General features: G+C 40.3%; 1 protein-coding gene across 2 annotated transcripts; it reads left to right on the top strand.

The window, feature by feature from the left end:
• The first annotated feature begins 239 nt into the window (after positions 1–239).
• DEPDC1B (DEP domain containing 1B) lies at positions 240–24,431 on the top strand. Of its 2 annotated transcripts, XM_075726619.1 has the most exons (11): positions 240–287; positions 955–1,220; positions 6,859–6,994; positions 9,261–9,388; positions 15,007–15,137; positions 16,191–16,238; positions 16,690–16,830; positions 21,295–21,461; positions 22,923–23,099; positions 23,759–23,944; positions 24,270–24,431. In XM_075726619.1, exons 1-11 carry the CDS (start codon positions 240–242, stop codon positions 24,429–24,431), a joined length of 1,590 nt encoding a protein of 529 aa, XP_075582734.1. The 2 variants fall into 2 exon arrangements, with proteins under 2 accessions (XP_075582734.1, XP_075582735.1); XM_075726620.1 differs by lacking the exon at positions 23,759–23,944.
• The last annotated feature ends 1,357 nt before the right edge of the window (positions 24,432–25,788 follow it).

Raw genomic sequence — 25,788 nt, 5'->3', positions numbered from 1 at the left:
GGCACGGTGCGGGGCGCAGGGACCCCGCTGCCTCCTCGCCGGGCAGGGGGAGGGCCGGCAGGGGGCGGGCTAGCGGGTCCCCCCCCCCGGCCAATCAAGAACGGTGCGGGCCCATCACGTGACGACGACGCCACCCAATAGGCGAAGGCGGCGCCTCTCGGGCTGGGATTCAAACGGTCGGCGGGCGCGGCGCGTGCGGCTGCCGGTTTCCGTGGAGACGGTGAGGCCCGGCCGCCTCCATGGAGCCGAGGCTCGTCGGTCCCGGCCCCTACCGCGCCACCCGGCTGGTGAGTGCCCCCCGGGCTGGGTGCCCCGTCCCCGCCTTTGTCCCTCGCGTAGCCTTACCTCGTGCGGGTGGGGCCTCCGTGCCCGGCGGCGGCGGCTCTCTAGAGTCTCCTGGGTTCTGGCTGGCTGCCTGGAGGCAGTCGGGCCGCCTGGTCCTGCCCCGCTGGCCGGGCCTTTGCGGCCTGAGGGCAGAGCGCCGCCAGCCCGGGCGGGCCCTGGGCCTGTACCAGGTAGCTGGTCCGCGGGCGGGACCAGGCGGGGCGGTCCTCAAGCGCCCTCCTAGTGTTGGTGCTCCCCACGCTGCGTTTGTGTGGGGCGGCTGGACCCGTGCGCCCCGCGGGAGCGGGGCGGCGGCGGAGCCCGGCAGAGCAGAGCTTTACTCCAGCCTTTTGTCAAGTTAAAAAGCCAAGGGGAGGTTGAAGCTGTATCCGTAGAGCCGTAGGTAGTATGGGGCTCTAGATCTTTCAGCTTCCTAAATCTAGTGTTTGTTCTCAGATCTCAGCTGTTTAAATTTAGTTTTAGATTTTTAGTGTGCTTGTAAACGCAGACAATCAAAAAAGTACGTCGTTCTATGTTTAGATCTGGCTGTATTCTGATCTTGCTTTGTACAACTAAAACGCTTCTAGGAGAAGAGCTTCCATAACGGTTTGCTTTGTTCTTCTTCCCTAGTGGAATGAGATAATAGAACTTTTTCGTGCTGAGATGCCTTTACGGAAGCATCGGTGTCGCTTCAAAAGTTACGAGCGTTGCTTCAAAGCCTCAGAGGCAGTGGACTGTTTACATGAACTGCTTGGCTCTAATCAAAACTTTGGCCCAGAAGTGACTCGCAATCAAACGGTTAAGCTGCTAAAAAAATTCCTGAAAAATCATGTTATTGAAGATATTAAAGGAAGATGGGGCAAAGAGGACTTTCAAGATGATGGCCATTTATATAGGTAAACCTATATACGGTGACTGAAAAATTTTCAGTTTTGGAAAAAGGGAGTAGTAACTCTTGTGTTTTGGTCTTACAAATTTTTGTGGAATGCCTTTGAAAAGGTGTTAATGTGTCTTCTCTCTCTCTTCCTTTTAAAGACTTTATTTTCTTTAGTGATAGGCAACTTTTGGGTTTGGGTTTTTTTTTCCTTGTTTGTTTTTAAATATTTTTGAAGGGCACTTTTACTCAATTACATTCTATGAATACTAACAAAAGCTTTTGCAGTTTTTTCACGGTAGTGAGTTCTGTTTGCTGTTGGTAGCCACCAAGTTTGTCAGTGTTGGAAGAGTGCATATCGAGAAGACATTGATGGAAGGGAGGATGCTGTTGAACATCTGACTGCAGTTGTCCACCCTTTCTCCCAAAACCCTGACTATTTTGGATGCTGTTTCCACTCCTTCTTGAGAGAAGAGAAAGGCCTTCTGAATTTAGAAGTTATTCATGATATATAGCCTTTTTCTTTACTCCTTGGGTTGTAGATTGAAATTGTCTTAAAAGAGGCAAAGTTTTATTTGCTGATCCTCAAGGATGCTTGCTTACTTATCCCCATTTAGCCTCTCAACTGGTGGCTTGTTAACCAGAATAAGAGACTTTTCTTTCTAATGAAAGTTTAGCATTAGTGGAGTGGGTTCTTTGACCTCTTGTGGCCTCAGTTAAGGTTTGGGTGTCCAGAAGTTGCAGGTTCTGAATTTGTACCATCTTGTAGTCACCTGTCCAGTGAAAAAATAGTGTAAAAATGACTGTTACATTAAGTATGGATCTGTAACTTACATTATGGTGAGTCTTCTTTCAAGGAAATGAGAGCTATCTTCATGCAGAGCAATAGGGAGAATAGGTCAGCAATAATGCTATGTTGCTACTTACTATATATATTCTTAAATACTTAAAGAAATTCTATGCATTAATTTTTTGTAATGATTTCTTAATATTCGCTTTGGAAAAATGTATGTAATACTGAATTTCCATTTGATGTGGATGAAGCCAATCTTTCATTTTGCTCTATTATCTTAACTAGTTTTTTTGTAGAGTGTGCCTAAGCTTTTATTGCTGTCTAGTCTGTATACCTATGCTGTAAGTGCAGTTTTTCATTGCTCTCTTAATTTTGTTTATTAACTTGGGATACTTTAAAAGTAAGAAGTATGTATGATGTAATTCTTTCACTTTGTCATAAGCAAACTTGGGTCAAGATACTTTCTTATAGAAGTGAAGAGGTTTATGTTAAACTCATTCCAGTGCAGTTCAGTTGATTTACAGTCAGAATGGATCAGATTTGTATTTAGTTCCAGTAACAAATTAGCACCCATTCACCTTGTTCTTTATGATACTACATGACATCTTTCAGTAAAAGTGGTAGCTGCATTTTAGCCTGCCTTCTGAAGGAAATGACACTGCATGCTACAGCTTCCCTGCCACATAAGTTAAATATCCAAACCAATTTGAATCAACTTTAATGGAAGAACTTTTAAACACCTCGGGGGAATAAAAAAAAATGAATGTTCTCTCCAAACTTAGCTTCATAAAAGGAAATTCCATGTAACAACTAATCAAGGAAAATGTTAAATTTTAGAATCTGGGACTCAATTTTGAAGGACCGAGTATCAAAGGACTTGTATCTGAAGATATTTTGAGATGCTCACCCAAGAAAATCTGTTGCTAAGTATAGAAAAACAATATATGGCTGTGCAGTCTGTGAGCCGAAAATGACTGAAGGCTGGGAAGTATGCTCAGGAAGTATCACATAAGCTTGTCCTTTTCTTAAATTATTCTCTGTCCATCTGCTTATGGCTGCTATAGAAGGGCAGGATATTGGGATAGTTTACCTAGTCATTGACTATTTCAAGTTGGAACACAGGCATGGAAGACAAGAAGAGCTGCAGGGGATCTTGGGTCTTGACTTCGGCCTGGAGGAAGTTAAATGTAAATGAGTGGTGTGGAGTGGGCTTTTTACTTGTTTAAACAGAATTAGAAAAGCAGTTAGGTGCTGGTACAGCATATGGTGGTAGGTGTGTTATTGGTTCAGTATGTTTGTAGCCCAGTCCTGCTCTGTCTATTCTTCTTAGGATAGTATTGCCTGCAGTTTTTTTCACTGGTGCCATAGCTGTTAAGTACTTTGCCTCCTTTCTTTCTGGACATTGACTCTGTCAGAAGATTACGTATGGGTTTTGGTAACTGCTGGTATTATGCTGTATCTCTTTGGTCTGGGTTTGTAGTGGTTGTGTGGTTGTGGGTTTTTTGTTTGTTTTGCACTGGCATCATGAGGCATTCAAATTATTTTGTTGTTTTCTCCTTTGTATTCTCAGCCATGACTTTCCTGAGCTGCAGGCTGTGGGAAGCTGCAGGCTGTGGAAATTGGTTGGGTGAAGTATTTCTGTGCTTTTCATTTTCTATGTGCTCTGCCTAATTATCAGCTATTGGACAAGAGAGCTCTTTTGTTATAGCTATCTTTAATGATGTTCTTTCTCAACCTCCCATTCAAAAGGTAACTAAGTTACTAATTGAACAGGTTTTTTTACTAAAACTGCATACCTTTCATGCATCTTGAGTTGGAGCCAGCTTTTTCCCACTGGGCTTGCTGCATGAATAAACTATGTATGCTGCTCATGGTTTTGGTGTTTGGCTTTAAGTATTAAAACATGCTTTTCTCCTATTTATGGGGCTAAACATCGGTTTTCCACCCACCTTTAGTCATCTATTTAATGTCCTGGCAGCTCCCTCTGGTGGACTTTCCTAATGTTACGTTGTAAATATGTTTCTCACGGCGTTGATACAAAAAGTACAAGTCACTTTTAATTCCACTGACAGTGCTTACTGTGGAAAACTTGATATGCTTCATACCTTTTCTATAAATTCCTGTGTTAATTTACTGTAACTGTACATTCTGGTGCCCAGCTGTGTCATTCATTAACTTCACATGTCAGAGTAGTTATCCACTGTTGTTCACTCCACGGAGTATGCAGAAGAGATGTTGCCAAATGTTGATTTGCCTGAGAGTATTAGGCAAGTATTAAATGTGAAGGTGAGAAGTAGTGTGCTTCTAAAACCAGCAAAGACTATCTGTCTGTGTGTCCTGACTTACTGGCTCAGTGTAGTCTAGAATAATAAATGAGAAGTTACTGTTTTGGAAGCTGTGAGGCTTTACGTTTTTTTGAATCTAAGCAATTGTATTGTCGTGGTTTAGCCCCAGCCAGCAACTAAGCACCACGCAGCCACTCGCTCACTCCCCCTACCCCGATGGGATGGGGGAGAGAATCGGAGGAGTAAGAGTGAGAAACATTCCTGGGTTGAGATAAGAACAGTTTCATAATTGAAATAAAGTAAAATAGTAATGCTAATAGTAACAGTATAATAATAATAATATACAAAGCAAGTGATGCACAATGCAATTGCTCCCCACCCACCGACCGATACCCAGACAGTTCCTGAGCAGCGATCACTCCCCCTGGCCAACCCCACCCAGTTTCTATACTGAGCATGACGTCATATGGTATGGAATAGCCCTTTGGTCAGTTTGGATCAACTATTCTGGCTGTGCCCCCTCCCAGTTTCTTGTGCGCCTGGCAGAGCATGGGAAGCTGAAAAAGTCCTTGACTAGCATAAGCAGTACTCAGCAACAACTAAAAACATCAGCATGTTATCAACGTTCTTCTCCTACTAAATCCAAAACACAGCACTATGCCTGCTACTAGGAAGAAAATTAACTCTATCCCAGCCGAAACCAGGACATGTATTAAAAGCAAAAGAGTCAGTACTGTTGCACTGCTACGAAACTTCTGGGAATTCAGCTGTGGTACTTGTTATACCATTGATACCAATGTTAGCTGACCCCGTTCTCTACACGTTGCCCTGGACACAAACAGGTATCTCTATTTCCTCCTTGTACAAACTCCTACAACTAGTGTTACTGGCTGTAATCCATGCTAATCTTGACATGTCAACCTTGGAGTGCTCCTGAATTGCTAGCTTTAGGTAACATTATTCTGTTCATCATAAAATCAGAGGCTTTTCATTGTTCATCCAAAAACTTGGCTCTATCAAGTTCTTGCTGTAATGCTACCTGAATGCACCCTCTTTTTCTGTTTATAAGAACTCATTCATTTACTGGTTGGTTGAGAATCAGGGCAGCAAATAACATAAAGCTAAAAATTGTGAACAACTGGAGGGGAAAGAGGGAACTGTTGAGAATACTGTAAGGCAAAGGGGAAAAAAAAGGCTACAGATGTTTTCACATTAAACTCAAGAAATAATGAATAGCTGAAACATAGTTGAGAGCACTCAACAGCTGAGCATCTGCAGTGTAATCTGGGTTACTTTTAAAAGGCAGAGTAAGTCTTGCAGGATTAATGCAAGGTGTTTATTAATTCTCCTCAGGGTTTGTTGGAAGGAAGTGATATCTCCCTGAGTTGCAGATATTCTGTGAAGAGCGTTGTGGAATACACCAAATAGACTCAGTGTGTACGATCAAAGCCGTAACGTGTTTAACCCATTCAGTATAACACTACTGGACCAACAAAACTGCGATACAAAACTAATTTAAAAACTAATTAAATATTAGGACTGCCTTGAGAGGATGAGGTGAAATTTTGAATAAAACTTAAAGATTTCCTGAGCATGAGAATCTTTCTGGTAGGATATAAATGCACGCTATCCAGTGGTGTACAAGCTCTTTTTGCATGGTCGTAGACATAACTGTCTTTTTCATTCTGATTAAAAGAGTGAGTGAGGCTGAAGCAATTTCTTGAAGCATCAGGAATCTCAGCATCTAAAACCCCAGGAGTGCAGGTAAACAAGATCTGATCTGGGCCAGTCTGATGATATGCTGCCATCAAACTGATTTGTCTTTCTGATATGCTGCCATTAATTCCTTTGTACGTGCTCTGACCTAGGTTTGGGAGTAATTTAGTTCTGGTCAAGTTGGAGATGTGACTGAGCTGAATGTCATCTGGGATAGTTTGTTTTCCTTGTTTTCTGCAAGGGCTAGCTTAGGGCTTATTCCTACTGATTTCTTCAAGGCACTTTTTGAAATGCCTTAAAAAGTGAATGAGTTTCCTGCACAACCAGCTGGAAAAAGACTCCAGAAAAGAACTGCAGGATATGATCTTTGCATAGAAAGCATGTAAACACAGAAGAACATGGGAATGTGGACAAAGCTTTGTGTGGACACTTGCATGCACGCTAATTAAATCCAAGTGTTAGTCATGTAACTTAGTTATGTAGCTTTGCTTTAGGAGATGCATGCTAGTAGTGCACTTGACATGGGGAAAATCTGCCTGCAGCTTTTTCAGCAGAATCAAGGTCTGTGCATAGGCAGCTGGTGCTATTCGAGGTGCACTGGGATACTGGGTATTAACCCAAGGCTCAGCCATGTCATGGGAGGTACAAAGGACCTGAACTGTTCTGGAGCAGCAGATGGAGGCCAAACAAGACACCTTAGGATATTTTACATGTCACTCAACACCAGTCTTCAGGCAACTAAGTCGCACTGTGAATGTCCAAGGCATTTGTTGTATTTTTGCATGTGAAGGCCTGCTACAGTTTTGCATTGGAAAATACAGAATAGGGTAGAGTTCAGAGGCATTAAAAATATTCTTTAATTTTAGATTTCCTCCTTCCTCACCACTGAAGCCATATCCAAAGAAACCTTCATGTGCAAAGGAAGTAATTAAATTTCCAGACTGGAATGAACCGAAGGCTGGCACTTCCCAAGAACACATCCCAGTGAAATCAGTCATAATGGTAAGATATCCAGTTTTTGTTTCCCCAGATGTAAGCGTATTTGGAAAACAAAATGGAACTAATCATCTGTTTGTTGTGGCACAAAATACTTGGTTATAAAATTAAATGCAAAATACTTCTATTTTAAGTTTATGTGAAGTAAAGTTGTCCTTAATGATTTGCTGGGGATGTTGGCTTTGAGTGTTCTTTCTGCTACAGGTTATGATGTCCTGAGCATCCTAAGTTCAGGTGGCTGTATTTGCCAGTATGCCTGCATTCCAGTTTGCTCAAATTCCAATAGGGCATTTATTATACTACAAGACAAAATGGTTATTTTACTGTCACTTACACTGTAACTCTTGTTCAGACACTTAATGTCACAGAATATATACAGTATTACTCCCTTCCTAGCTGCTATGAGACTGTTAGTGATTCAATTTCCTTTTACGTAAGGAGTATGTCGTAGCTAAGGAGAAGTGGTCCTGGTTTCATTGTTACCCTTTGTGAGCTTGGAGAATCATCCTGCCCCATACTTAGTTGGGTTGATCCAGCCTTTGTAAACTTGTTGAAAAAACTGTTGCTTTTGTTAGTAAACCAAAATTATATCAACTCTTGCCACCTGGACATCTTAAAAGCCTAGGCTTCTGGAGTTATGTATATTCTAAACCCTTCCTCCAGTGTATCTTGTATATGAGTGTTCTCATTTTCTGAACTCTTGGGACTTCTTTGATGATTTTGACCTTTTTATTAGTGCTCATCAGTGCAGGACACTAGCCTTGAATTTCTTGGTGATCAATAGTCTGTTTGGAAAAGTAGCTCCTACCATTTTGCTGGACATCTAGAGGTCCTGAATGAATGGTTATTCCATATTTGTAATCCAATTACTTATGTGTAGGTTGAGTGCACCTTTCGTGTACAGCAGACTTCTGAAGAGGAAAAAGCATGGTCCTTAGAACTTCAATAGTAGGTAGACAATTAAGAGGGAAGAAGGAAAAGATAGTGCCAAAGACAAGTAAAGAGAATAGAGTATTCTAGTTACTGAGCAAGTGTCTGCTGCAGTTTTAACATGTTACAGCCTCCAGCTGTCTGCTCTAAATTTCTATCCAAGCATCCTGACCTGATAAGAGTTAGCAAAAGACTGCCTATGTACATCTGACTGAGATGTGACAGCACACAGTCTGGTGTAGTTCAGTATCTTGCACTGGCAGTTTTGGTTAATACAGTGGACCATAAGTTGAAGTAACTGAGGCAAAGGAATAAGCTTCTTTCTGCTGGGTCTTTTACAGAAAGGTGTATCTTCCACTGGAATCGTGAAGTAGACAGGTGGCTGAAAGTGATGGAACCTTAAATTGCTCCAGCATCAGTCAGAGCACTTACTGGCTGTGTGTGGATTGATGGGCATGGGTCTGTGTAGTGAAATGCTGATGTGGGACACCAGATACTAATTTCAGAGGGTTCTATCTGTTTCAAACTAGCTCTAGTCTAGTGTCATGGAATGACAGATGATTAGTGCTTGCAGTAATTAAGTGCCTTCCTGGAGTGCATTTTGTGGTTTGGTTGTGATCACAAGGAATACTGTTAATGTGCTTTAGGACTGCTCTGTGATGTAAATCAAAGAACTGGGAATGATAGGAATTTTTCCTTAAAGTATGCTGATAACACAAACTCTGTTGTATGTCCACTCATCGACATGTTGATGACAATCTTCAAGCATCAATCTTGGATGCGAAGGTTGAGTAAAGGATAGTAGTCTCTTGCATTCTCTGCTTTACTTTATTATAATGGTGGACTAGATCTGATAGGTTTCTTCAGCTGTAGCTATTTGCTTTTACTTTCTTTGTGTATAGAACCTTGTAATGAACTTAATGTTTAGTTATGATCAGTATATGCTGAACAAGGATGAATATCAGTCTTTGATATCTCATCTAATAACTCTCCACTAACTTTTCCATAAGCAGATGTTTAATCTTAGAGTGGTAGTTGGAAACAAGTAAGTTGAACTGATTTGAATCATGGAGACGATCTGAACGCAGGACTAGAGGCAATTGACTCCTGAACTTTAGTGATTATTCTGACACACATAATTTTTCAGCTTTGGACAAGTTATGTAACTGAGACAAGATGCTGCATGTCTGTGAAATCTAAACACTCACAACCTGGAGACTTTACTGGAATTTAGGAATATTTAAAATACTTGTAATAGGGAGCATGCTGTACTATAAATGTATTATACTGTTTAATACTTGAAAAGTCACTGGTTAATGAAGAGTCTTTTTTCTGATTTCAGAACTCTGAGATGTGGTACAAGCGACACAGCATAGCTATAGGGGAAGTACCGGCATGCAAACTTGTGTTCCGCAGAGAGCTAACACAAAGGAATATAGAAGAGATATGGAAATCCATGACTTTGTCACAGTGAGTATACTTATGAGTCATTTGCTGTTAGAGTAAAATGGTGTAGTAGGTAATAGTCTTGTCTGTCTTCTCTGGTAATGCTTGTAATTTCACCCATTCGCCTTTAATCACTGCTATGTAGTGGCTAGACTAACTCCACCACTTGTTATTTGGCTAACAAATTCAGCAAATGAAGCTTGCAAAGAAACTTTATTGTGCTTAATGCCTTTTGACTTTTCCGGTTGTGTTATACAAGTCCTTTTGTTGTGTGGGCTTTGTCTTGTTTAATCACTTTTTTCCTAAGCCTTTCTCTTTTCTTTCTTGTTGCTGTGAAATAGAAGCACTTCTGTAGAAGTGGAATACCATGAAACCTTTCAATGACAAGCACAATACTTCACATGAGATAAGAAATGGAGTAGCTAATTGAGTGCGGAAGGCTTTGAGATTCAGATATTCTTTAGTATTTCCAAAAGAAATATCCTAAGCAAAGTTAAAGGCATAAATAATTGCCTATTTATGCAGGATAAAAAAATAACATACGTTAGCTATTTTTACAGCACAGTTGAGGCCTTACTAATGATTACTTTCACCTAAACCTAGCACATTATCTCCATGTAATAAAGTTGATGCCGAGGTGAGCAGCTCCGGCGCTGGCAGGATCCGATGTGGAGCACTCTAGTGTGGTGCACAGGGGGATTTTCTGAACCGGGGGAACCTCAGGGGGGGCCAAAGACCCACTGGGAGCCCGCAGGTCACACTGTCGTGACCTGGGCGGCGCCAGGAGCAATGGCAGCCAAGCTCCCCCCACCTATAAAAGAAGCTCTTGGGGAGCACTAGTGACAGAAGTGCTGCAAGCAGGGCAGGCAAACAGGGCATGGCAATCAGCATGGAAGGGCAGGCTGGTAGGGTGCTGAAACTCTGCCAGATCTGCCAGGGAGCAATGGTATCCACCCAGCAGAAAGCCATATAGGGAGTCTCTGAGCTCTGCACCTGCCACGACTGATGCAGCTTCCCAGACAGAGCTCCGGTGGGAACACGCTGCCGCCCAGTTGCCAGGCTGCAGGGTGTGCTCTACTCTTATGCCAGCCCCAGACGGCAGCAGTGAGCACACCTGTGGGAGGTGTGCCCAGGTAGAGGAACTCCTCCACTTTGTGACAGAGCTCCAGGGGGAGGTGAGTAGGTTGAGGAGTGTCAGGGAGAGTGAGAGAGAGATAGATTACTGGAACCTCACCCTACCTTCCCTGGGACAGGCCTGTCAGGCAGACAGGACACGTGATATGGAGGATTCCCTATCCTCTCTCACCTGACTGAACGTGGTGACTAAGGGATAGGGGGCAATGGTGACAAGTTCCCAGCACAGTAGGTACATATCCTCCGTGACGGCCCCACCTTCCCAGGTGCCCTTGCAAAATAGGTACAAGGCTCTGCAAGTGGAACTGAACAATAATGAGGATGATGGTTCGTCTAGGTTGGAGGTGTCACCAAAGTTAAGTCTGCCTACACCCTGCATCAAAGCCACTTCCATAAAGAAAAAAAGACAGGTCATTGTCATAGGAGACTCTCTTCCAACGGGAACAGAAGGCTCAATACACGGACCAGACCGAATTCTTAGGGAAGTCTGCTGCCTCCCTGGGGCCTGGGTTAAAGATGTGAAGAGAAAACTTCCTACCCTGGTGCAGCCCTCAGATTATTATCCATTATTGATTTTTCAGGTAGACAGCAATGAAGTTGCAACAAGAAGTCTGAGGGCAATCAAGAAAGACTTCAGGGCCTTGGGACAACTGGTTAGGGTATCAGGAGCACAGGTAGTGTTCTTCTGTATCCTTCCAGTTGCAGGAAATGATGAGGGAAGAACAGTAAGAGCCAGTAGATCAATACCTGGCTCTCAGACTGGTGTCACTGGCAGAGTTTGGGATTTTTTGATTGTGGGTTCGTCTACAGGATACCAGGCCTGCTAGCAACAGACAGGGTACTCCTGTCTCAAAGCAGGGAAGGATCTTTGCACAGGAGTTAGCAGGGCTCATTGAAAGAGCTTTAAACTAGATTTGAAGGGGGAAAAGGATAAAACCAGGCTCACTAGAGATAAGTCTGGGGGGAGCATGCCAATGTTTGAAGTATGGTGTGCTAGCAAGGTCCTTTGGTCTGCTCCACAATGTGCTGAGTACACTGGAGTGCATCTGAAATGTCTTTATACTAATGTGTGCAGCACGAGGAATAAGCAAGAGGGGCTAGAAGCTTTGGCCCAGTCCCAGAGCTATGGCATCATTGGCATAAGCAAAACCTGCTGGGATGAGTCCTGTGACTGGGGTGCTGTGATGGACTGTTACAGGCTCATCAGGATGGATCAGGCAGGGGAGACAAGGTGGGAGAGTGGCACTGTATGTAAAGGAGGGGTTGGATGGTATGGTGCTTGCAGTTGGCGACAACACGGTTGAGAGCCTCTGGGTAAAGGTGAAGGGGAAAGTAAATAAAATGGATGTTGTTGTGGGAGTCTACTATCAACAACCCAGCCAGGACGATGACACCAATGAATTATTCTACAAGGAATTAAGGGATGTCTCTAAATAACTGCCTTTGTCCTTATGGGTCATTTTAACCTCCCAGACTTCAACTGGGACTATCATGCAGCACACGCAAACAGGTCCAGGAAATTTCTGAAGCATGTTGAAGATTACTTCTTGGTGCAGGTACTAAGGGAGCTGACTAGGAAAGGTGCCCTCCTAGATTTTTTGTTTGTAAACAGAGAGGGACTTGTGGGCAAAGTGGTGATTGGTGGCTGTCTTAATCACAGTGACCACAAAGTAGTTGAGTTTCAATTGTTGGTGATAGGAGAAAAACTGCCAGAAAAACATTGACCCTGCATATGGGGAGAGCAGACTTTGGGCTGCTGAAGGAGCTAGTTAGGCAGGTCCCCTGGGAATTTGCTTTTAAAGGTATTGGGGTCCATGAATACGGGTCACTTTTTAAGAGCCATCTCTTAAGAGTGCAGGAGCAGGCAATGTGAAAATGTTGGAAGTCAAGCAATTGGGGCAGAAGGCCGGCTTGGCTGAGTAGCGATCTTCTAGAACTTATGCAGAAAAAGACTTTGCATGGACATTGGAAGCACATGCAACATGGGAGGACTACTGAGATGCTGTTTGCCACTGTAGGGAGCAAATTTGTGCGGCCAAAGTTCGATTGGAGTTCAAGCTGGTCAGCTTTTTAAAATATGTTAATAGCAGAAGGAGAATCAGAGATAACATTGGTCCATTGCTTGATGAAGTCAGTCACCTCATGTCGTGGTTTAGCCCCAGCCAGCGACCAAGCACCATGCAGCCGCTCGCTCACTCCCCCTGCCCCGGTAGGATGGGGGAGAGAATCGGAGGAGTAAGAGTGAGAAACATTCCTGGGTTGAGATAAGAACAGTTTCATAATTGAAATAAAGTAAAATAGTAATGCTAATAGTAACAGTATAATAATAATAATATACAAAGCAAGTGATGCACAATGCAATTGCTCCCCACCCACCGACCGATACCCAGACAGTTCCTGAGCAGCGATCACTCCCCCTGGCCAACCCCACCCAGTTTCTATACTGAGCATGATGTCATATGGTATGGAATAGCCCTTTGGTCAGTTTGGATCAACTATTCTGGCTGTGCCCCCTTCCAGTTTCTTGTGCACCTGGCAGAGCATGGGAAGCTGAAAAGTCCTTGAGTAGCATAAGCAGTACTTAGCAGCAACTAAAACATCAGTGTGTTATCAACATTCTTCTCATCCTAAATCCAAAACACAGCACTGTGCCTGCTACTAGGAAGAAAATTAACTCTATCCCAGCTGAAACCAGGACACCTCACAAACAGGGACGTAGACAAAGCAGAGATGTTTAATGCTTTCTTTGCCTCTGATGGTGGGCCCTAGGACCCCTGGAGCCCCGTGTTGGAAGACTGTGACTTTGGGATGATAAACTCCCAGCTGACCCTGAACTTGTTCAAGACTTGCTGCTCCAGCTGGGTGCACATAAATCTGTGGGGCCTGATGGGATTCATCTCAGGGCACTGAAAGAGGTGGCCATTGTCATGCCGGGACCTGTCTCCATTATTTTTCAATGGTCTTGGGAGTCTGGAGAGCTGGCAAATGTTGTCCCAGTTTTCAAGAAGGGTAAGAAGGAAGACCCTGGCAATTACAGGCCCGTCAGTCTCACTTCAGTGCCTGGTGAAGTTATGGAGAAGGTTATTCTGGGAGTTATTGAAAAATACTTGAGAGACAACACAGTCATTGGCCATAGCCATCATGGGTTCACGAGGGGAAAGACCTGCTTAACTAACTTAATTTCCTTTTATGACAAGGTCACCCATCTAGTTGACCAAGCAGATGTGGTGGTTTGGGATTTTAGCAAAGCTTTTGATACTGTCTCTCACAGTATCCTTCTAGAAAATCTGTCCAGCATACAGCTAGACAAGTCCATAATATGCTGGGTGAGCAATTGGCTGATGGGTTGGGCTCAAAGGGTTATAGTAAACACGTTTACATCAGGCTGTCAGCCAGTCACCAGTGGGGTTTCCCAGCGCTTGATTTTAGGGCCAGTGCTCTTTAATGTTTTTATAAATTATCTGGGTGCAGGAATTGAATGTACATTAAGAAAGTTTGCCGATGGTACTAAATTAGGAGGAGCTGTGGACTTACTCGAGGATAGAGAGGCCTTACAGAGAGATCTGGATAGACTAGAGAGCTAGGCAATCACCAGCGGTGTGAAATTTAACTAGAGCAAGTGCTGGATTCTCCATTTGGGATGGGATAATCCTGGTTATATGTACAAATTGGGGGACGACAAGCTGGAGAGCAGCCTCGCGGAAAGTGATCCGGGGGTTTGGGTTCATGGCAAGTTGAATATGAGTCAACAGTGTGCCCTGGCAGCCCAAAGGGCCACCTGTGTCCTGGGGTGCATCAAACACAGCATAGCTAGCTGGTCAAGGGAGGTGATTGTCCCACTCTACACTGCACTGGTGTGGCCCCACCTTGAGTACTGTGTGCAGTTTTGGGCACCTCCATAGAAGAAGGAGGACATCAAACTATTCGAGTGTGTCCAGAGGAGGGTGACCAAGATGGTGAAAGGTCTTGAGGCCAAGACTTAGAAGGAGAAGTTGAGGTCACTTTGTTTGTTCAGCTTGGAGAAGAGAAGGCTGAGGGGTGACATGATCACAGTCTAGAGCTTCCTCACCCGGGGTGGGGGTGGGGGGCGGGCAGTGGAGGGGGAGGTGCTGATCTCCCCTCTCTGGTGACCAGCGATAGGACATGAGGAGGTGGAATGAAGCTGCATCAGGGGAAGTTCAGGTTGGACATTAGGAAAAGATTCTTCACCAAAAGGGTGGTCAGTCACTGGAACAGGCTCCCCAGGGAAGTAGTCATGGCACTAAGCCTGTCAGAGTTCAAGGAGCATCTGGACAATACTTTTAGTCATATGGTTTAGTTTTAGGTAGTCCTGCATGGAGCAGGGAGTTGGACTCAATGATCCTTATGGGTCCATTCCAACTTGAGATATTCTATGATTCTGTGAAATGGAGAGGTCTCTTTTTCAGAGTCGTGTCTATCCTAATACTATATATCTGCCTTTTTCAGATTAGTTGATGTATGAACTATGTGTTTATGTATTTTTACAGATTGCAAAAGGTCTTGGGTTTGGATTCTCTGGATGAAGTGTTAGACACCAAACTTGTGAATTCAAAGCATATAGTCCAAAATGCATACAACGTCAATAAGCAAGGCATTGTCGCTTTAGAAGACAAATCAAGTGAGTATTTTAGAAGTTTTCATTTAACGTTTTTATATTGTAGTTTATTACTATAAAAAAAACGTATTAGTTCAAATCTATACTAACATATAGCATCTTTATACTTGTATGACCACATCTATAGTAGAGTTTTTACAAAGTATGCCATTGTTGTCCTTTGACATCCCAATAGTAAGAATCAGTGTCTATTCCATATTTGCTCTCTTAAACATTTTTCTGCTTTAGCAGGGTTGAAAGATGAAAGTGAAAAAGCAGCAACTTTTCATTTATAAAGATAGGGATATTATTCACTTCAAGCTAGCTTTGTCAGCCCAGCCCTTAACTGCCTGAACTGGAGTGTTTACATGAGGGAAATGTGTATTAAAAATTGGGAAACAATCAAAATGTACACAGAGAGATACTTAAAATTTCTCAGTTTCGAGTTTTCAGTCAATGTGTCTTGAAACTTGTACCAAGTTTAAAACTGCTTTGCATATCAGGGAGAAAGTAAAGTATCTTTGCTGCTATGATATATCACAACATTATTGCCACCATGTTTCTACAAGATTTGCAGAGACGTGAAATATGAGATTGGAACCTGGTTTGGTTTGTGAATGAAACCTCCTCCAAAGCATGCACGTGTTCATTTTAAAGATAGAGTACCTCAAGATATTAACTTCCTCCTTGCAGAAATGACAGAACTGAATGCACAAGTGCTTTTCATCACCTTCAGTGCAAAGTAAACACTTCACTGTAATGCACTAGTAAAGGTGTAGCTTGAACTAGTTTGGCTGATTTTTGCAAGACAGGTGAAGGATTTGTGATATGATCCATTTTGCTTGAGTTGTAGGAGCGGTAGGCATAATTGGTTGATATTGAGTACTGGAGGTACTAAAGTATTGATGTAATTCAAGCTAGATCCTACATTAAGGTATAACCTGCCTTTGCAATCAGTCAATCTACTATATGAGAGGAACTTCTTAAAGAATTTTCAGCTTCACTTTTATCTTACAGTTTAACATTTTTCTCAGGTTTTTTCTCCTTTTAATTTCTGTCTGCTTCTCCCCTATGCAGAGGAACTACCTCACTGGATATTATCAGCAATGAAATGTCTAGCAAATTGTAAGTAAATTCAGGAGGGGGAAAAAAAACCCAAACAACCCACCCCCATAAAAATAAATTGAACTGACTCTGCCTTTACTGCTCTATCAAATGCTGTTTATATTCACAGTCAGCATTTTTTAGTCATTGCCTTAAAGTAGGAAAAGATCAGCCAGCATATATTCTCCTGCTACTGCAGCTTATTTCAATGCAATATATAAAGGCTTAACTACTCTATTAATATTGTTTGTCTACTATGTGTTTTCACTAGACCTATTGAAAATACATAATTCAATAGATCAATACAATTTCACTTATATTTTGAAGAATGAGTCTAAGTTTTGGGTTTTTTTTTCTACTTGACATTGCATTGTTATTGACTGGAATAAAAAATAGTGATCTTGTTGGTGGCTGCAAATTTATTTTCTCTTTCTTCTTTTTTTTTTTTCTTTTCCCCTTCTTCTCTTTGTAGGGCCCAGCTGCTCAGATCTGAAGCAGCCTACATACTCAGGATTTGAAAGAGATGTCTTCAAAACTATAGTGGACTACTTTGGCCAGATGAAAGAACCTCTGCTCACATTTCACTTTTTTGATGTTTTTGTTAGTGTGTTAGGTAAGTAGTTGGGGGTGTAATGAAAAAGTAATTCTTTTGAATTAACTTCCTGGAATTAATTTACCCTACCCAAGGAGTATCAGAGCTCAGTTCTTTAGGACCTGTCCAGTCCATTCTACATAGGGAACAGGTTAGTATTTAAATTTATTTCATATGACAAAGCTGTTTTATTTCTGTGTCTTTTTGATCACATTAGTTCAAAAGTCTTCCATTGCTTGTCTTTATAATTTTTAAAGGGCTCTGTTTATTGCTTAGCACTGCCACACCTAACAGATGGATTTTAACAGATTTTTCTTCTTTTACAAATGCCTAAGCATCTTAACAACTCATATAAGCTTTTAGAAATTGCTTGACTGAAGCCTGGATTTAAAAGGATTAGGGCTGTAAGGACTGTTTTTAACCCTGGCAGTATGACAGCTGAAGGAAATTGAAATCCTTCATTGCTTAAACTTAGAACAGACATTAACTAATCTAGTGCTTTAAAGAAACAATAGTTTAGTTATTAACTATAATTTTTTAAGGGTTCAAACTATATCAAATTCACCTATCCTGTAGCTATAGATGACCCATTGAAAGACAGTAAATGTGAAAATATTTGATTACATTTTATGGTTACATTTCAGAAAAGAACAACCGAGCTGAAAACTAAGCATGCTTTGTAGCATGTCATTTTTCTGAGCTTCTTTAAGTGAGAACAACATTGCTTTTAATAAGCTATTGAGATGCAAAAGGAATTCAGAATAACACTTTTATTTCTGGAATTTAGTATTTTTAGACAGTTAGTGGACAATCTTGCTTCAAACTGTATAGTTCCTTTTCTGACTTCTTTTTCTTAGACAACAGATATTCTTGATAATAGCTAAAAATTCTTTGTTTCCCTTCATACTCTCTTTTTGTTTTCTTTTCCATTGTATTAAGAGTTTTATTTTGCAGTATTTCACAAATGTAAAAATGAGAAGAAAGAATTCACGCCAATGTTTATGTGGAAATGAAATGAAATCCTGCACTGTTTCAAAAAATAAATAAATAATTTTTGTGGTCTCTTTCACAAAAAATGAGGTGTTAATGTGTTACAAAAATAGATTTACACAGAACAATCATGGGAACACAAGCTTTCAAGAACTGCTTAGTTTGTTTTCCTTCTTCATACTTATAAAATTTACTTTAAAGTACTGGCAATATATGTTTTAAAATGTCACATTTCTCTAAGAAGTCTTGCCTAAACAGTCTCCTCCAGACACCTAACACAGGTATTTGAATTGCTAAAAAGCTGCATTTGGCCTTAGTGGGATGGTTTGGGATACCTGAGTTACGTACTATTACTGACTGGGGGATGGGTTTGAGCCAGATGGTCCCCTGGTGTCTTTTCCACATTTTTTATAATTCAAGACTATGCTCCCTATCCAGCTAGTGGAGGGAGTTCAAGAAGACAATTCAGCATACCTGTGGCGAAGCCTAACTCTCCTTTTTATACTCAAAAGTACTTAGAACCAATACTAAGAAAATAAACAAGTAAATATAAGGCAGAGGCACCTGATCTGTGGTTTTGGTAGCAATGTCTTCTTTAACCACTCAGACTCTCTTCTGTGATTCTTGGATGCAGGGGAAGAGAGGGAGGAGGAAGGGATTTTTTGGAGGTTCAGCTGAGAGAAAGGGTAAAGTTTTGGGTTCTGCTCAATATGTAATGAACATTGTAAGTCTTAACAGTGAGGTTAATGTACAGACTATTATGAAGCTGTAGGTAAATATAGAGGATAATGCACACTTCATAGAATACTATTTTATAAGTGTCAATGCTAGTACTGAATGCTGCCTGTGAAGCAGTAGTGTGTAGCAAGTTGTGTATTGGCAAAATACAGAAAAACAAATCTATGTCTCCAGTTGCATTTCTGTGTTGGTTTTTTGGTTTTTTTTGGTTTTGTTTTTTTTTTTTTTAACAGAGTATGCTTGCTAAATTGGTGATAATTCTCAGTCTTAAGACGTTTATAAACCCAGGTTTCAGTCTTTGAGTCTTTGACATTTCACATTGCTACCCTCAGGGAATTATGACCTTTCCACAGTGGTTACAGGACTTCTTTCTTCCTTCAGTGGACAAGATTTCTGTTTAGTGGAAGACTTCAGGAAATGGCAAAGAAAGTATTATCAGATGATGCAGACATGGTGTGATTTGTAGCTGTCTAAAAGCTCTATCTTAAAACATGAGAAATATTTGCAGAAATCATAGATGGCTTGTGTAACCATAAGAAGATGCCTCACTTACTTCTGTTTTTGCATGAAGACTGTCTAGAGCAATTCTCTTCCAAGAGGTTGGCTGAAATTAGTTTTCAGAATAGCTAAGAAAATAGGACTAAGGTGTCAGTGATCATCAGATACCTTACTAACTTGTTAAGATTGAACTTGCTCTTTGCACAGGTTATAATGATGCTTTTTGTACAAATCCCATTAAGGTTAATTATTTCTCAAGGCCTCTTCTAAACATATGTACTAGTGTGCTTGCCAAATCTTTCTTTGAAATTAGAAAAAGCTTTGCTTTGAAAATGAAATGAACTACGGTGCTTTACCACTCTTTTCTTGGAATACTGTCTGTTTTGGCTGCCCTACTTACTGTTGCACACTTCTTTTTTTAATAACAAACAGCTTCCACTTTTTACACGGTGTGGAATTGACTGGCATGGTGGATGAGGGGACAGCAGTGTATGCTGTTTGTTGGCTGTAGTAACGCTGTCAACACTGTCTCCCATCACATCCTTATAGGCAAACTGAGGAAGTACAGGCTAGATAAGAGGGTACTGAGGTAGACTAGAAATCAGCTGAATTGCTCAGAGGGTTGTGATCAGTGGCACAAAGTCCACTTGGGGGTCAAACAGTAGGGAGTACCCCAGGGCTGATAATGGGGCCAGTAGTCGTTAACACTTCATTAATGGCCTGGATGGTGGGACACTGTCCTAAACAAGGACAGAGTGCCCTGAACAAGCGTGCAGGTAACACAAAATGGGAAAGAGCAGTTAATGCAGCAGAGGGTTGTACTGCCATGCAGAGGGACCTCAACAGACTGGAGAAATGGGCAAACAGGAATCTCATAATGTTTAACAAAGGGAAAGGCCAAGTCCTCTTGTGGGGAGGAATAACCTCATGCACCAATGCATGCTGGGGGTGACTGACTTGAAAGCAGCTTTCCTAAGAAGGACTTGGCAGTCCTGGTGAGCACTAATGTGGCCATGAGCCAGCAGTGTGTTCTTGTGGCAAAGATGACCAACAGCCATCCTTACTGGATTAAAAGCATTGCTATCTTTCCTCAGCATTAATTCATGGGTCCAGCGGAGGGCCACAAAAATTATTAAGGGCTTGGAGCATCTGTCATATGGGGAGAGGCTGAGAGCAGGGACTGTTTAGCATGGAGAGGAGTGATATCCCATAACAGGACAAGAGGCAATGCACACAAACAGAAATACAGGAATTTTCATTTGTACAGAGGAAAACAGCTTTTTTTAATTGGAAGGTGGTGAAACACTGGAAGAGATTGTCCAGAGAGTTTGTGGAATCTCCATCTTTGGAGATATTCAGAACCTGACTGGACATAATCCTGGGCATCTTGCTGTAGATGACCCTGCTTTGAGCAGGGGTAGATGTCTAGCTAATCTCCAGAGATCCCTTCCAACCTCTATAATCCTATGGAAAAAAAAAAGAAGTGTATCTCTTTGACTTCCTTGTTCCTTTTTTAAGAGAAATCAGTTAGACTTCAGTCATGCAGATATTTTGCTCCTGACTTCTGTTTTGTTCTGATACTAGTGCTATTTAGGCAAATGTGTAGTAGATGCTTACTTCCCTAAGCCTTAGAAACCCAAAAAAGGATGACATTTTGGTGGTGAGACCTCTTTATAGGTAACTAAACTACTATCAGATTCTACTGTGCCCATCCAGTCCTCAAATATCTGTGCCATGCTCACATTCTGTGTTTTCTCAAGAGTTTGTAAGTAGAATTAGTCATATATCTAACTTCTGTAGGTGTGAGATGACGTCAGTATTGTCATAGCTGTCATTGATACATAAGCACAAGTTTTGTTTAAATTCTCTGATTGTTGCCCCAGACAACTTTTTTATGCAGTTGCTACATCAGTGCATACATATCAATTGTGTTTAGAGCTGAGGGTTATAAAAGAGCAAAGGATGAACCAAAACATTATAGTTTTTCAGGTCTACTAATATCTAGAGTTGCTGATTATGGTTATTAATATCTCCCAATGCATCAGAAGGAAATCTTGTAAATACTTAAACAAGGTGCCCAGTTCTAGTAGTACAGTTCTAGGGATATCTTCCTAGACTGCTTGGGGAGCAGAGTTCTAAGGTGGTCTTGAATGAGTAGGAAAGGAATTTGGGGAGACAGATTTAGAAATGTTATATTAAATGTTAAGGAAATATATAACTGAGAAATGTTGCTCAATCTCCTGATCTCGTATAAACTAGGTCTGCTGCAAAAACACAGCAAGGCTGTAGAAGCTCTTCAGATATCTTGTCTCCTGCTGCCACCAGAAAATCGGAAAAGACTACAGCTGTTGGTGAGGATGATGGCAAGAATTAGCTTTAACAAGGATTTGCCACCTCTTTCTGATTCAGTGAGGACGAGAACCGTGGTACGTACAGTGTAAGGCAAAAGATCTAGATAAGGCTTTTGGAGTAGCACAGATAAAAGATTCTTACTGGAGAGTGTATACAAAATACAGTTTGCTTATTTGAAGAGCAGTTCGTCATTCTAGCTATGTGGAAAGCTACTCTGAATTTGAATAAATTGGGATTTCTTGGTGAGTTGTGAGCAGATAAAGAATTTGCTCAGAATTTGGAGGTTTCCTTATCTTTCCAAGTTAAATCACCACTCATTTCACTATTGATTAAAAAAAAAAAAGAAAAAAACTACAACAGTAGATGACATCTCTGGTGTTCTTTATCACTTCAGACAATGGGAGAGAAACAGACTGCCTGTTTCAGTCATAGTTAGAAATATGTAGCTGAATGTTTTGATTTACTTGTTTTCAGCCATTTAAAAAAAAAAAATCCCACCAGTTTATTTCAGTACTTTTTTTCATCACTTAACTACAGAAATCTCTGAAAGTAATTTTAATCAGATTTTTACAAAGCCCTAGTTTTTGCTAATGCTCTTTCTGTAGGACTACTTGTAGAATTATCACTGATGTTTGCAACAGCATGGTACTACAAAGTTGTTAGGCATAACTTAGCAATACTTACTGGCTAAGAACATGTATTTCTTCTGGTTAATTTTCTTTTGCAAGAAGGGCAACAGAAAACAGAGCCATTCCATAAAAATCCTGTAGTGGCATGCATAAATCTAAGTTTGTTCCATAGAAATTAATTTTTTAATTAACTATGGATAGTATTTGATTAAAATAATTAAATTTTTTTACTGCTAAGGTTATAATTTAATTAAATGTAAATGGTCTTTGATTAAAATAATTATGTTATAATCTAAATGTTATTTTTAGAGGTGAATGCTTTACAGTCCAAGTATTTTGTACTAAGTTTTAATTCAGCAGTATAATCTATGGTACATGACAGAAAACCTTGATTGCCTTCTGTGCTTTTAATGTTAGAATTGACTGGTGCACAGACAGAAAACTCTTGTGAATGCTTGAGCATGAGACTACATGAAGTGAGCTGAACCTGAAATTTGGGTTGTTGATTTCAAAGTAATGGTATTAAGTTTTCCTTCTGGTGCTTAATGTCTATTAAATTCCTGTGCTATTTTTAAAATCTCTGAAATATTTGTGCCCTAACTGGAAAAGCCTTGTAAAGTGGCTATTTGGCAAAGTCTTGAGAATAAAATGGAATTTAGCCATTCTAAGTCTAAAGTCAGAGTTAGATTATGTATATGAGGCAAGAGCCATCTTTAGTCCGCTCAGATAATGTCACTGTACACAATACTTTTTTTTTTTTTTTAATATTGGTGTGTTGGAAGTACAGTAAGTATTGTGCTGTTAAAATCTTCTTTCTAAAAGATCACTTTTTAAATGCAATCTGATTCCCCACTCCCCACCCCCAAACAGAAGAATATGCAATGATGATGGATTTTTTTTTCTCAGATGGTTCAGGCATTTTCCCGTTGTATTCTCTGCTCAAAGGATGAAATGGACTTGGATGAACTGCTTGCTGCTAAACTAGTATCTTTTCTCATGGACAATTATCAAGAGATTTTAAGTGTTCCTTCTGCCTTAAAATGTTCTATAGAGGAATATATTGTACATCTCCAGAGAGTCCAAGTAGGTATCTAGTGAAAAAAGCCTCTTATTCTGTGCATCTAAATCAAATTTTTCCTTTCTGCTCTGAAGTTCAAACAGTTCTTAAAGACTTTTCTCGGCCTCTGCTAGCTTACGAAGAGCTAATTAATTTTGACTGCTGATATTCAACCATAACTATGTATTTAAATGCAGATCTTGAATGGTTTAGAGACAAGAACTCTAAAATATGTTTTCCTGTGGTCAGTACTATCTTCTCCATGGAATGGGCAAGCTATGTTTGTGGTAGTGAGGAAAATGGTGAATAGTTAACAAGTGTTTCCATTAATGTTCTGATTTTCTTTTAGAGCCATCCTTACTTGCTCATCTTTTTCATAACTCTTTTTCTGTTTCCTGGTGCTGTATTTTGTTTTGTTCAAAGCTGCTTTTTAGTTCTTGATTCTTTAATTTCTACTGAAAAAGTAACATTTAACTTATTCCAAGAGTTAAACAGGCTTCCTTTGTGTCACGTTTTTTTGACTTACTAGAACTCACTCAATTAGTGCAGGAAATAAGAGGTATAATTTAGAGCCTTTTTTCCATATCTTCTCCACTTAATGACTTCAGGTGGTCAATTTGACTAAGCCAGTTTTTGCAAATTTATGGCAGAAAATATAGCTGCTCTTTTTTTACTCTTTCCTCAGATAAAATATGCTGGAGCAGATACAGATGCAACTTTTCCTCCTCGATCATTTTGTCACCAAATCAGTACAGATGAATTTGAATACCAAAGAGCAACTGGCTCTCAAGAACCCTTGGCAGCTTTATTGGAAGAAATTGCAATGAATAAAGAAATGTCTTTTAAAGATAAGAAGAAGAAGCTCAAGCAAGTAAATACAAATTCCTTCACAGTCTTTAATTTTAACTTAAAAAGCTTTATCAAGTCTTAGACATGTAGTCCTCTAGAGAAATATTGAGATTTAAAATAGTAGGTACTCTTGGGTATTTCAAACTTTTTAATCATTTAGAATAGGGGTACTGTGATGAATCAAGCCATATTAGAAAATATCGCCTAATTTTCTATATAGAGGTATTGAAAGTCCATTAGAGAAATAATAATTTTCCTGCCTCAGAGGTGGAGGTTGCACTGTAATAGTTTTTTTTTACATTACAAGTGTGAGTGAATTCTTCATTTAAATTGATGTATTTTTCTAGTTTCAGAAATCTTACCCTGAAGTGTATAGAGTACGATTTCCTACCCCTGAAAGTGAAGCGGTGCTATTTCCAGAAAAAACTAAACAGAAACCACCAATACTGATGTGGGCCCTAAAAAAGCCTTTTCAACCATTTCATAGAACCAGAAGCTTTCGGATGTAAACTGTTTGAAATCTAGCAGTGAATGGAGTCCAGAGAATATTATCCATGGAACTTATGCAAAAGGAGTCTGAGCTGCATCTAGTTACTCAAAAAATTACTGGAGGTCAAGATGGTAGAAAAGGTCAAAAGAAGACAAAAGTGTTCTGGTGGTAGAAATGTGAGCCATTATCAGTATTTTTGTAAATCACTGGTTTTTTTAAATGTCTGTTATTTAAAAAAAAAAGAAAAACAAAAAAAAAAAACCTGAAAACCTCAAGGTAATTAATCTACATGGGTGATAAAGTACATTTGCTGTGATTTGATTTGACCATCATTTCAAGGTCTAAATGTATTTGTGTGTAATATATTGTTGGTAACTAGTCAACAGGTTTTTTCCCCTGAAAATGAGTCTCTTGCATAAACTAAGCTGTGTTTGTTCACATATAGCTTGAAGATTTAATTTGCTGTACGTGCTTGAATAAGTATGAAACACTGGATTTTGTTTTGCTGTTGTACACCTTAGTGTTCTTGATATGTAAGTTTTATTTTGGAAAACTGTAAAAACTCATTCTTCATTATCCAATTCATATGATGCATTACAGCTTGAGTCAACTCCTGTTGAAATTCCACTAACTTCTGTAGTGCTGCCCCATTCTTTTAAGCAACCCAGTCTTTTAAGTCTTTTCCCATATGCTCTTAGTAAATATTGCCGTAAAAAATTGGATGCTTGACAATAGAACATATTTTATCAGAAAGAACTGAAGCCTTGCATTTCCTCTGAAAATGGAATTCAAATATTGAAGTGACATTGGAGCATACATGCCTCTAATGATTTCATTTGTTTTGCATTATGAAATCTACTGTACCTACAACTTGACTGTGCATATAACATACTTGATTCTGACAGCACTTTTGAAGTATTAAAGCATTACCATTTTCTGATATTTACTTAGAGTGGTGATTTCGTGTTATTCATTAGAGATTTAAAGAGCAGCCTTTCATATCTAGTCTATGCCGGAGAGAAGACAGCTGACATCTCAACAAATTTCTATCTGACATTTTATTAACCAACATGGTGACTATCCTGTAATGCAACATTGACAGTATTTTCACTTTGCTAATCTCCTAACCAGCCAATAAGCTTTAAGATGTACGCTACAACGTTGTTGGTTTAATAGATCAGAATATTTCTTGGGCAATGTGATTTTGAACACTACATGTTTCCATGATCTGTTTTCACATGTTGGTTATACTTGGACTTTGTATCAATAATCTTTTTCTTAAGCAAAATTGATACAAAAGGGTACACTTCTCTTCCCAAATAATAAGGAAATATTAAAATCAATATTAAAAGGAGTCTGAGGCCACTTCTTACCTT

Source organism: Pelecanus crispus, chromosome Z (genome assembly GCF_030463565.1).
Source record: "Pelecanus crispus isolate bPelCri1 chromosome Z, bPelCri1.pri, whole genome shotgun sequence".
NCBI classification, from domain to species: domain Eukaryota; kingdom Metazoa; phylum Chordata; class Aves; order Pelecaniformes; family Pelecanidae; genus Pelecanus; species Pelecanus crispus.
This window is presented reverse-complemented; position numbering and strand designations above follow the sequence as displayed.

Bases quoted from the DNA above. Each gene is read 5' to 3' on its own strand.
- DEPDC1B (XM_075726619.1), top strand. From the start codon at position 240: ATGGAGCCGAGGCTCGTCGGTCCCGGCCCCTACCGCGCCACCCGGCTG. The intron at 9,389-15,006 runs GTGAGTATACTT...GTATTTTTACAG, and splicing joins AAATCCATGACTTTGTCACA to ATTGCAAAAGGTCTTGGGTT. The intron at 23,100-23,758 runs GTAGGTATCTAG...CTCTTTCCTCAG, and splicing joins TACATCTCCAGAGAGTCCAA to ATAAAATATGCTGGAGCAGA.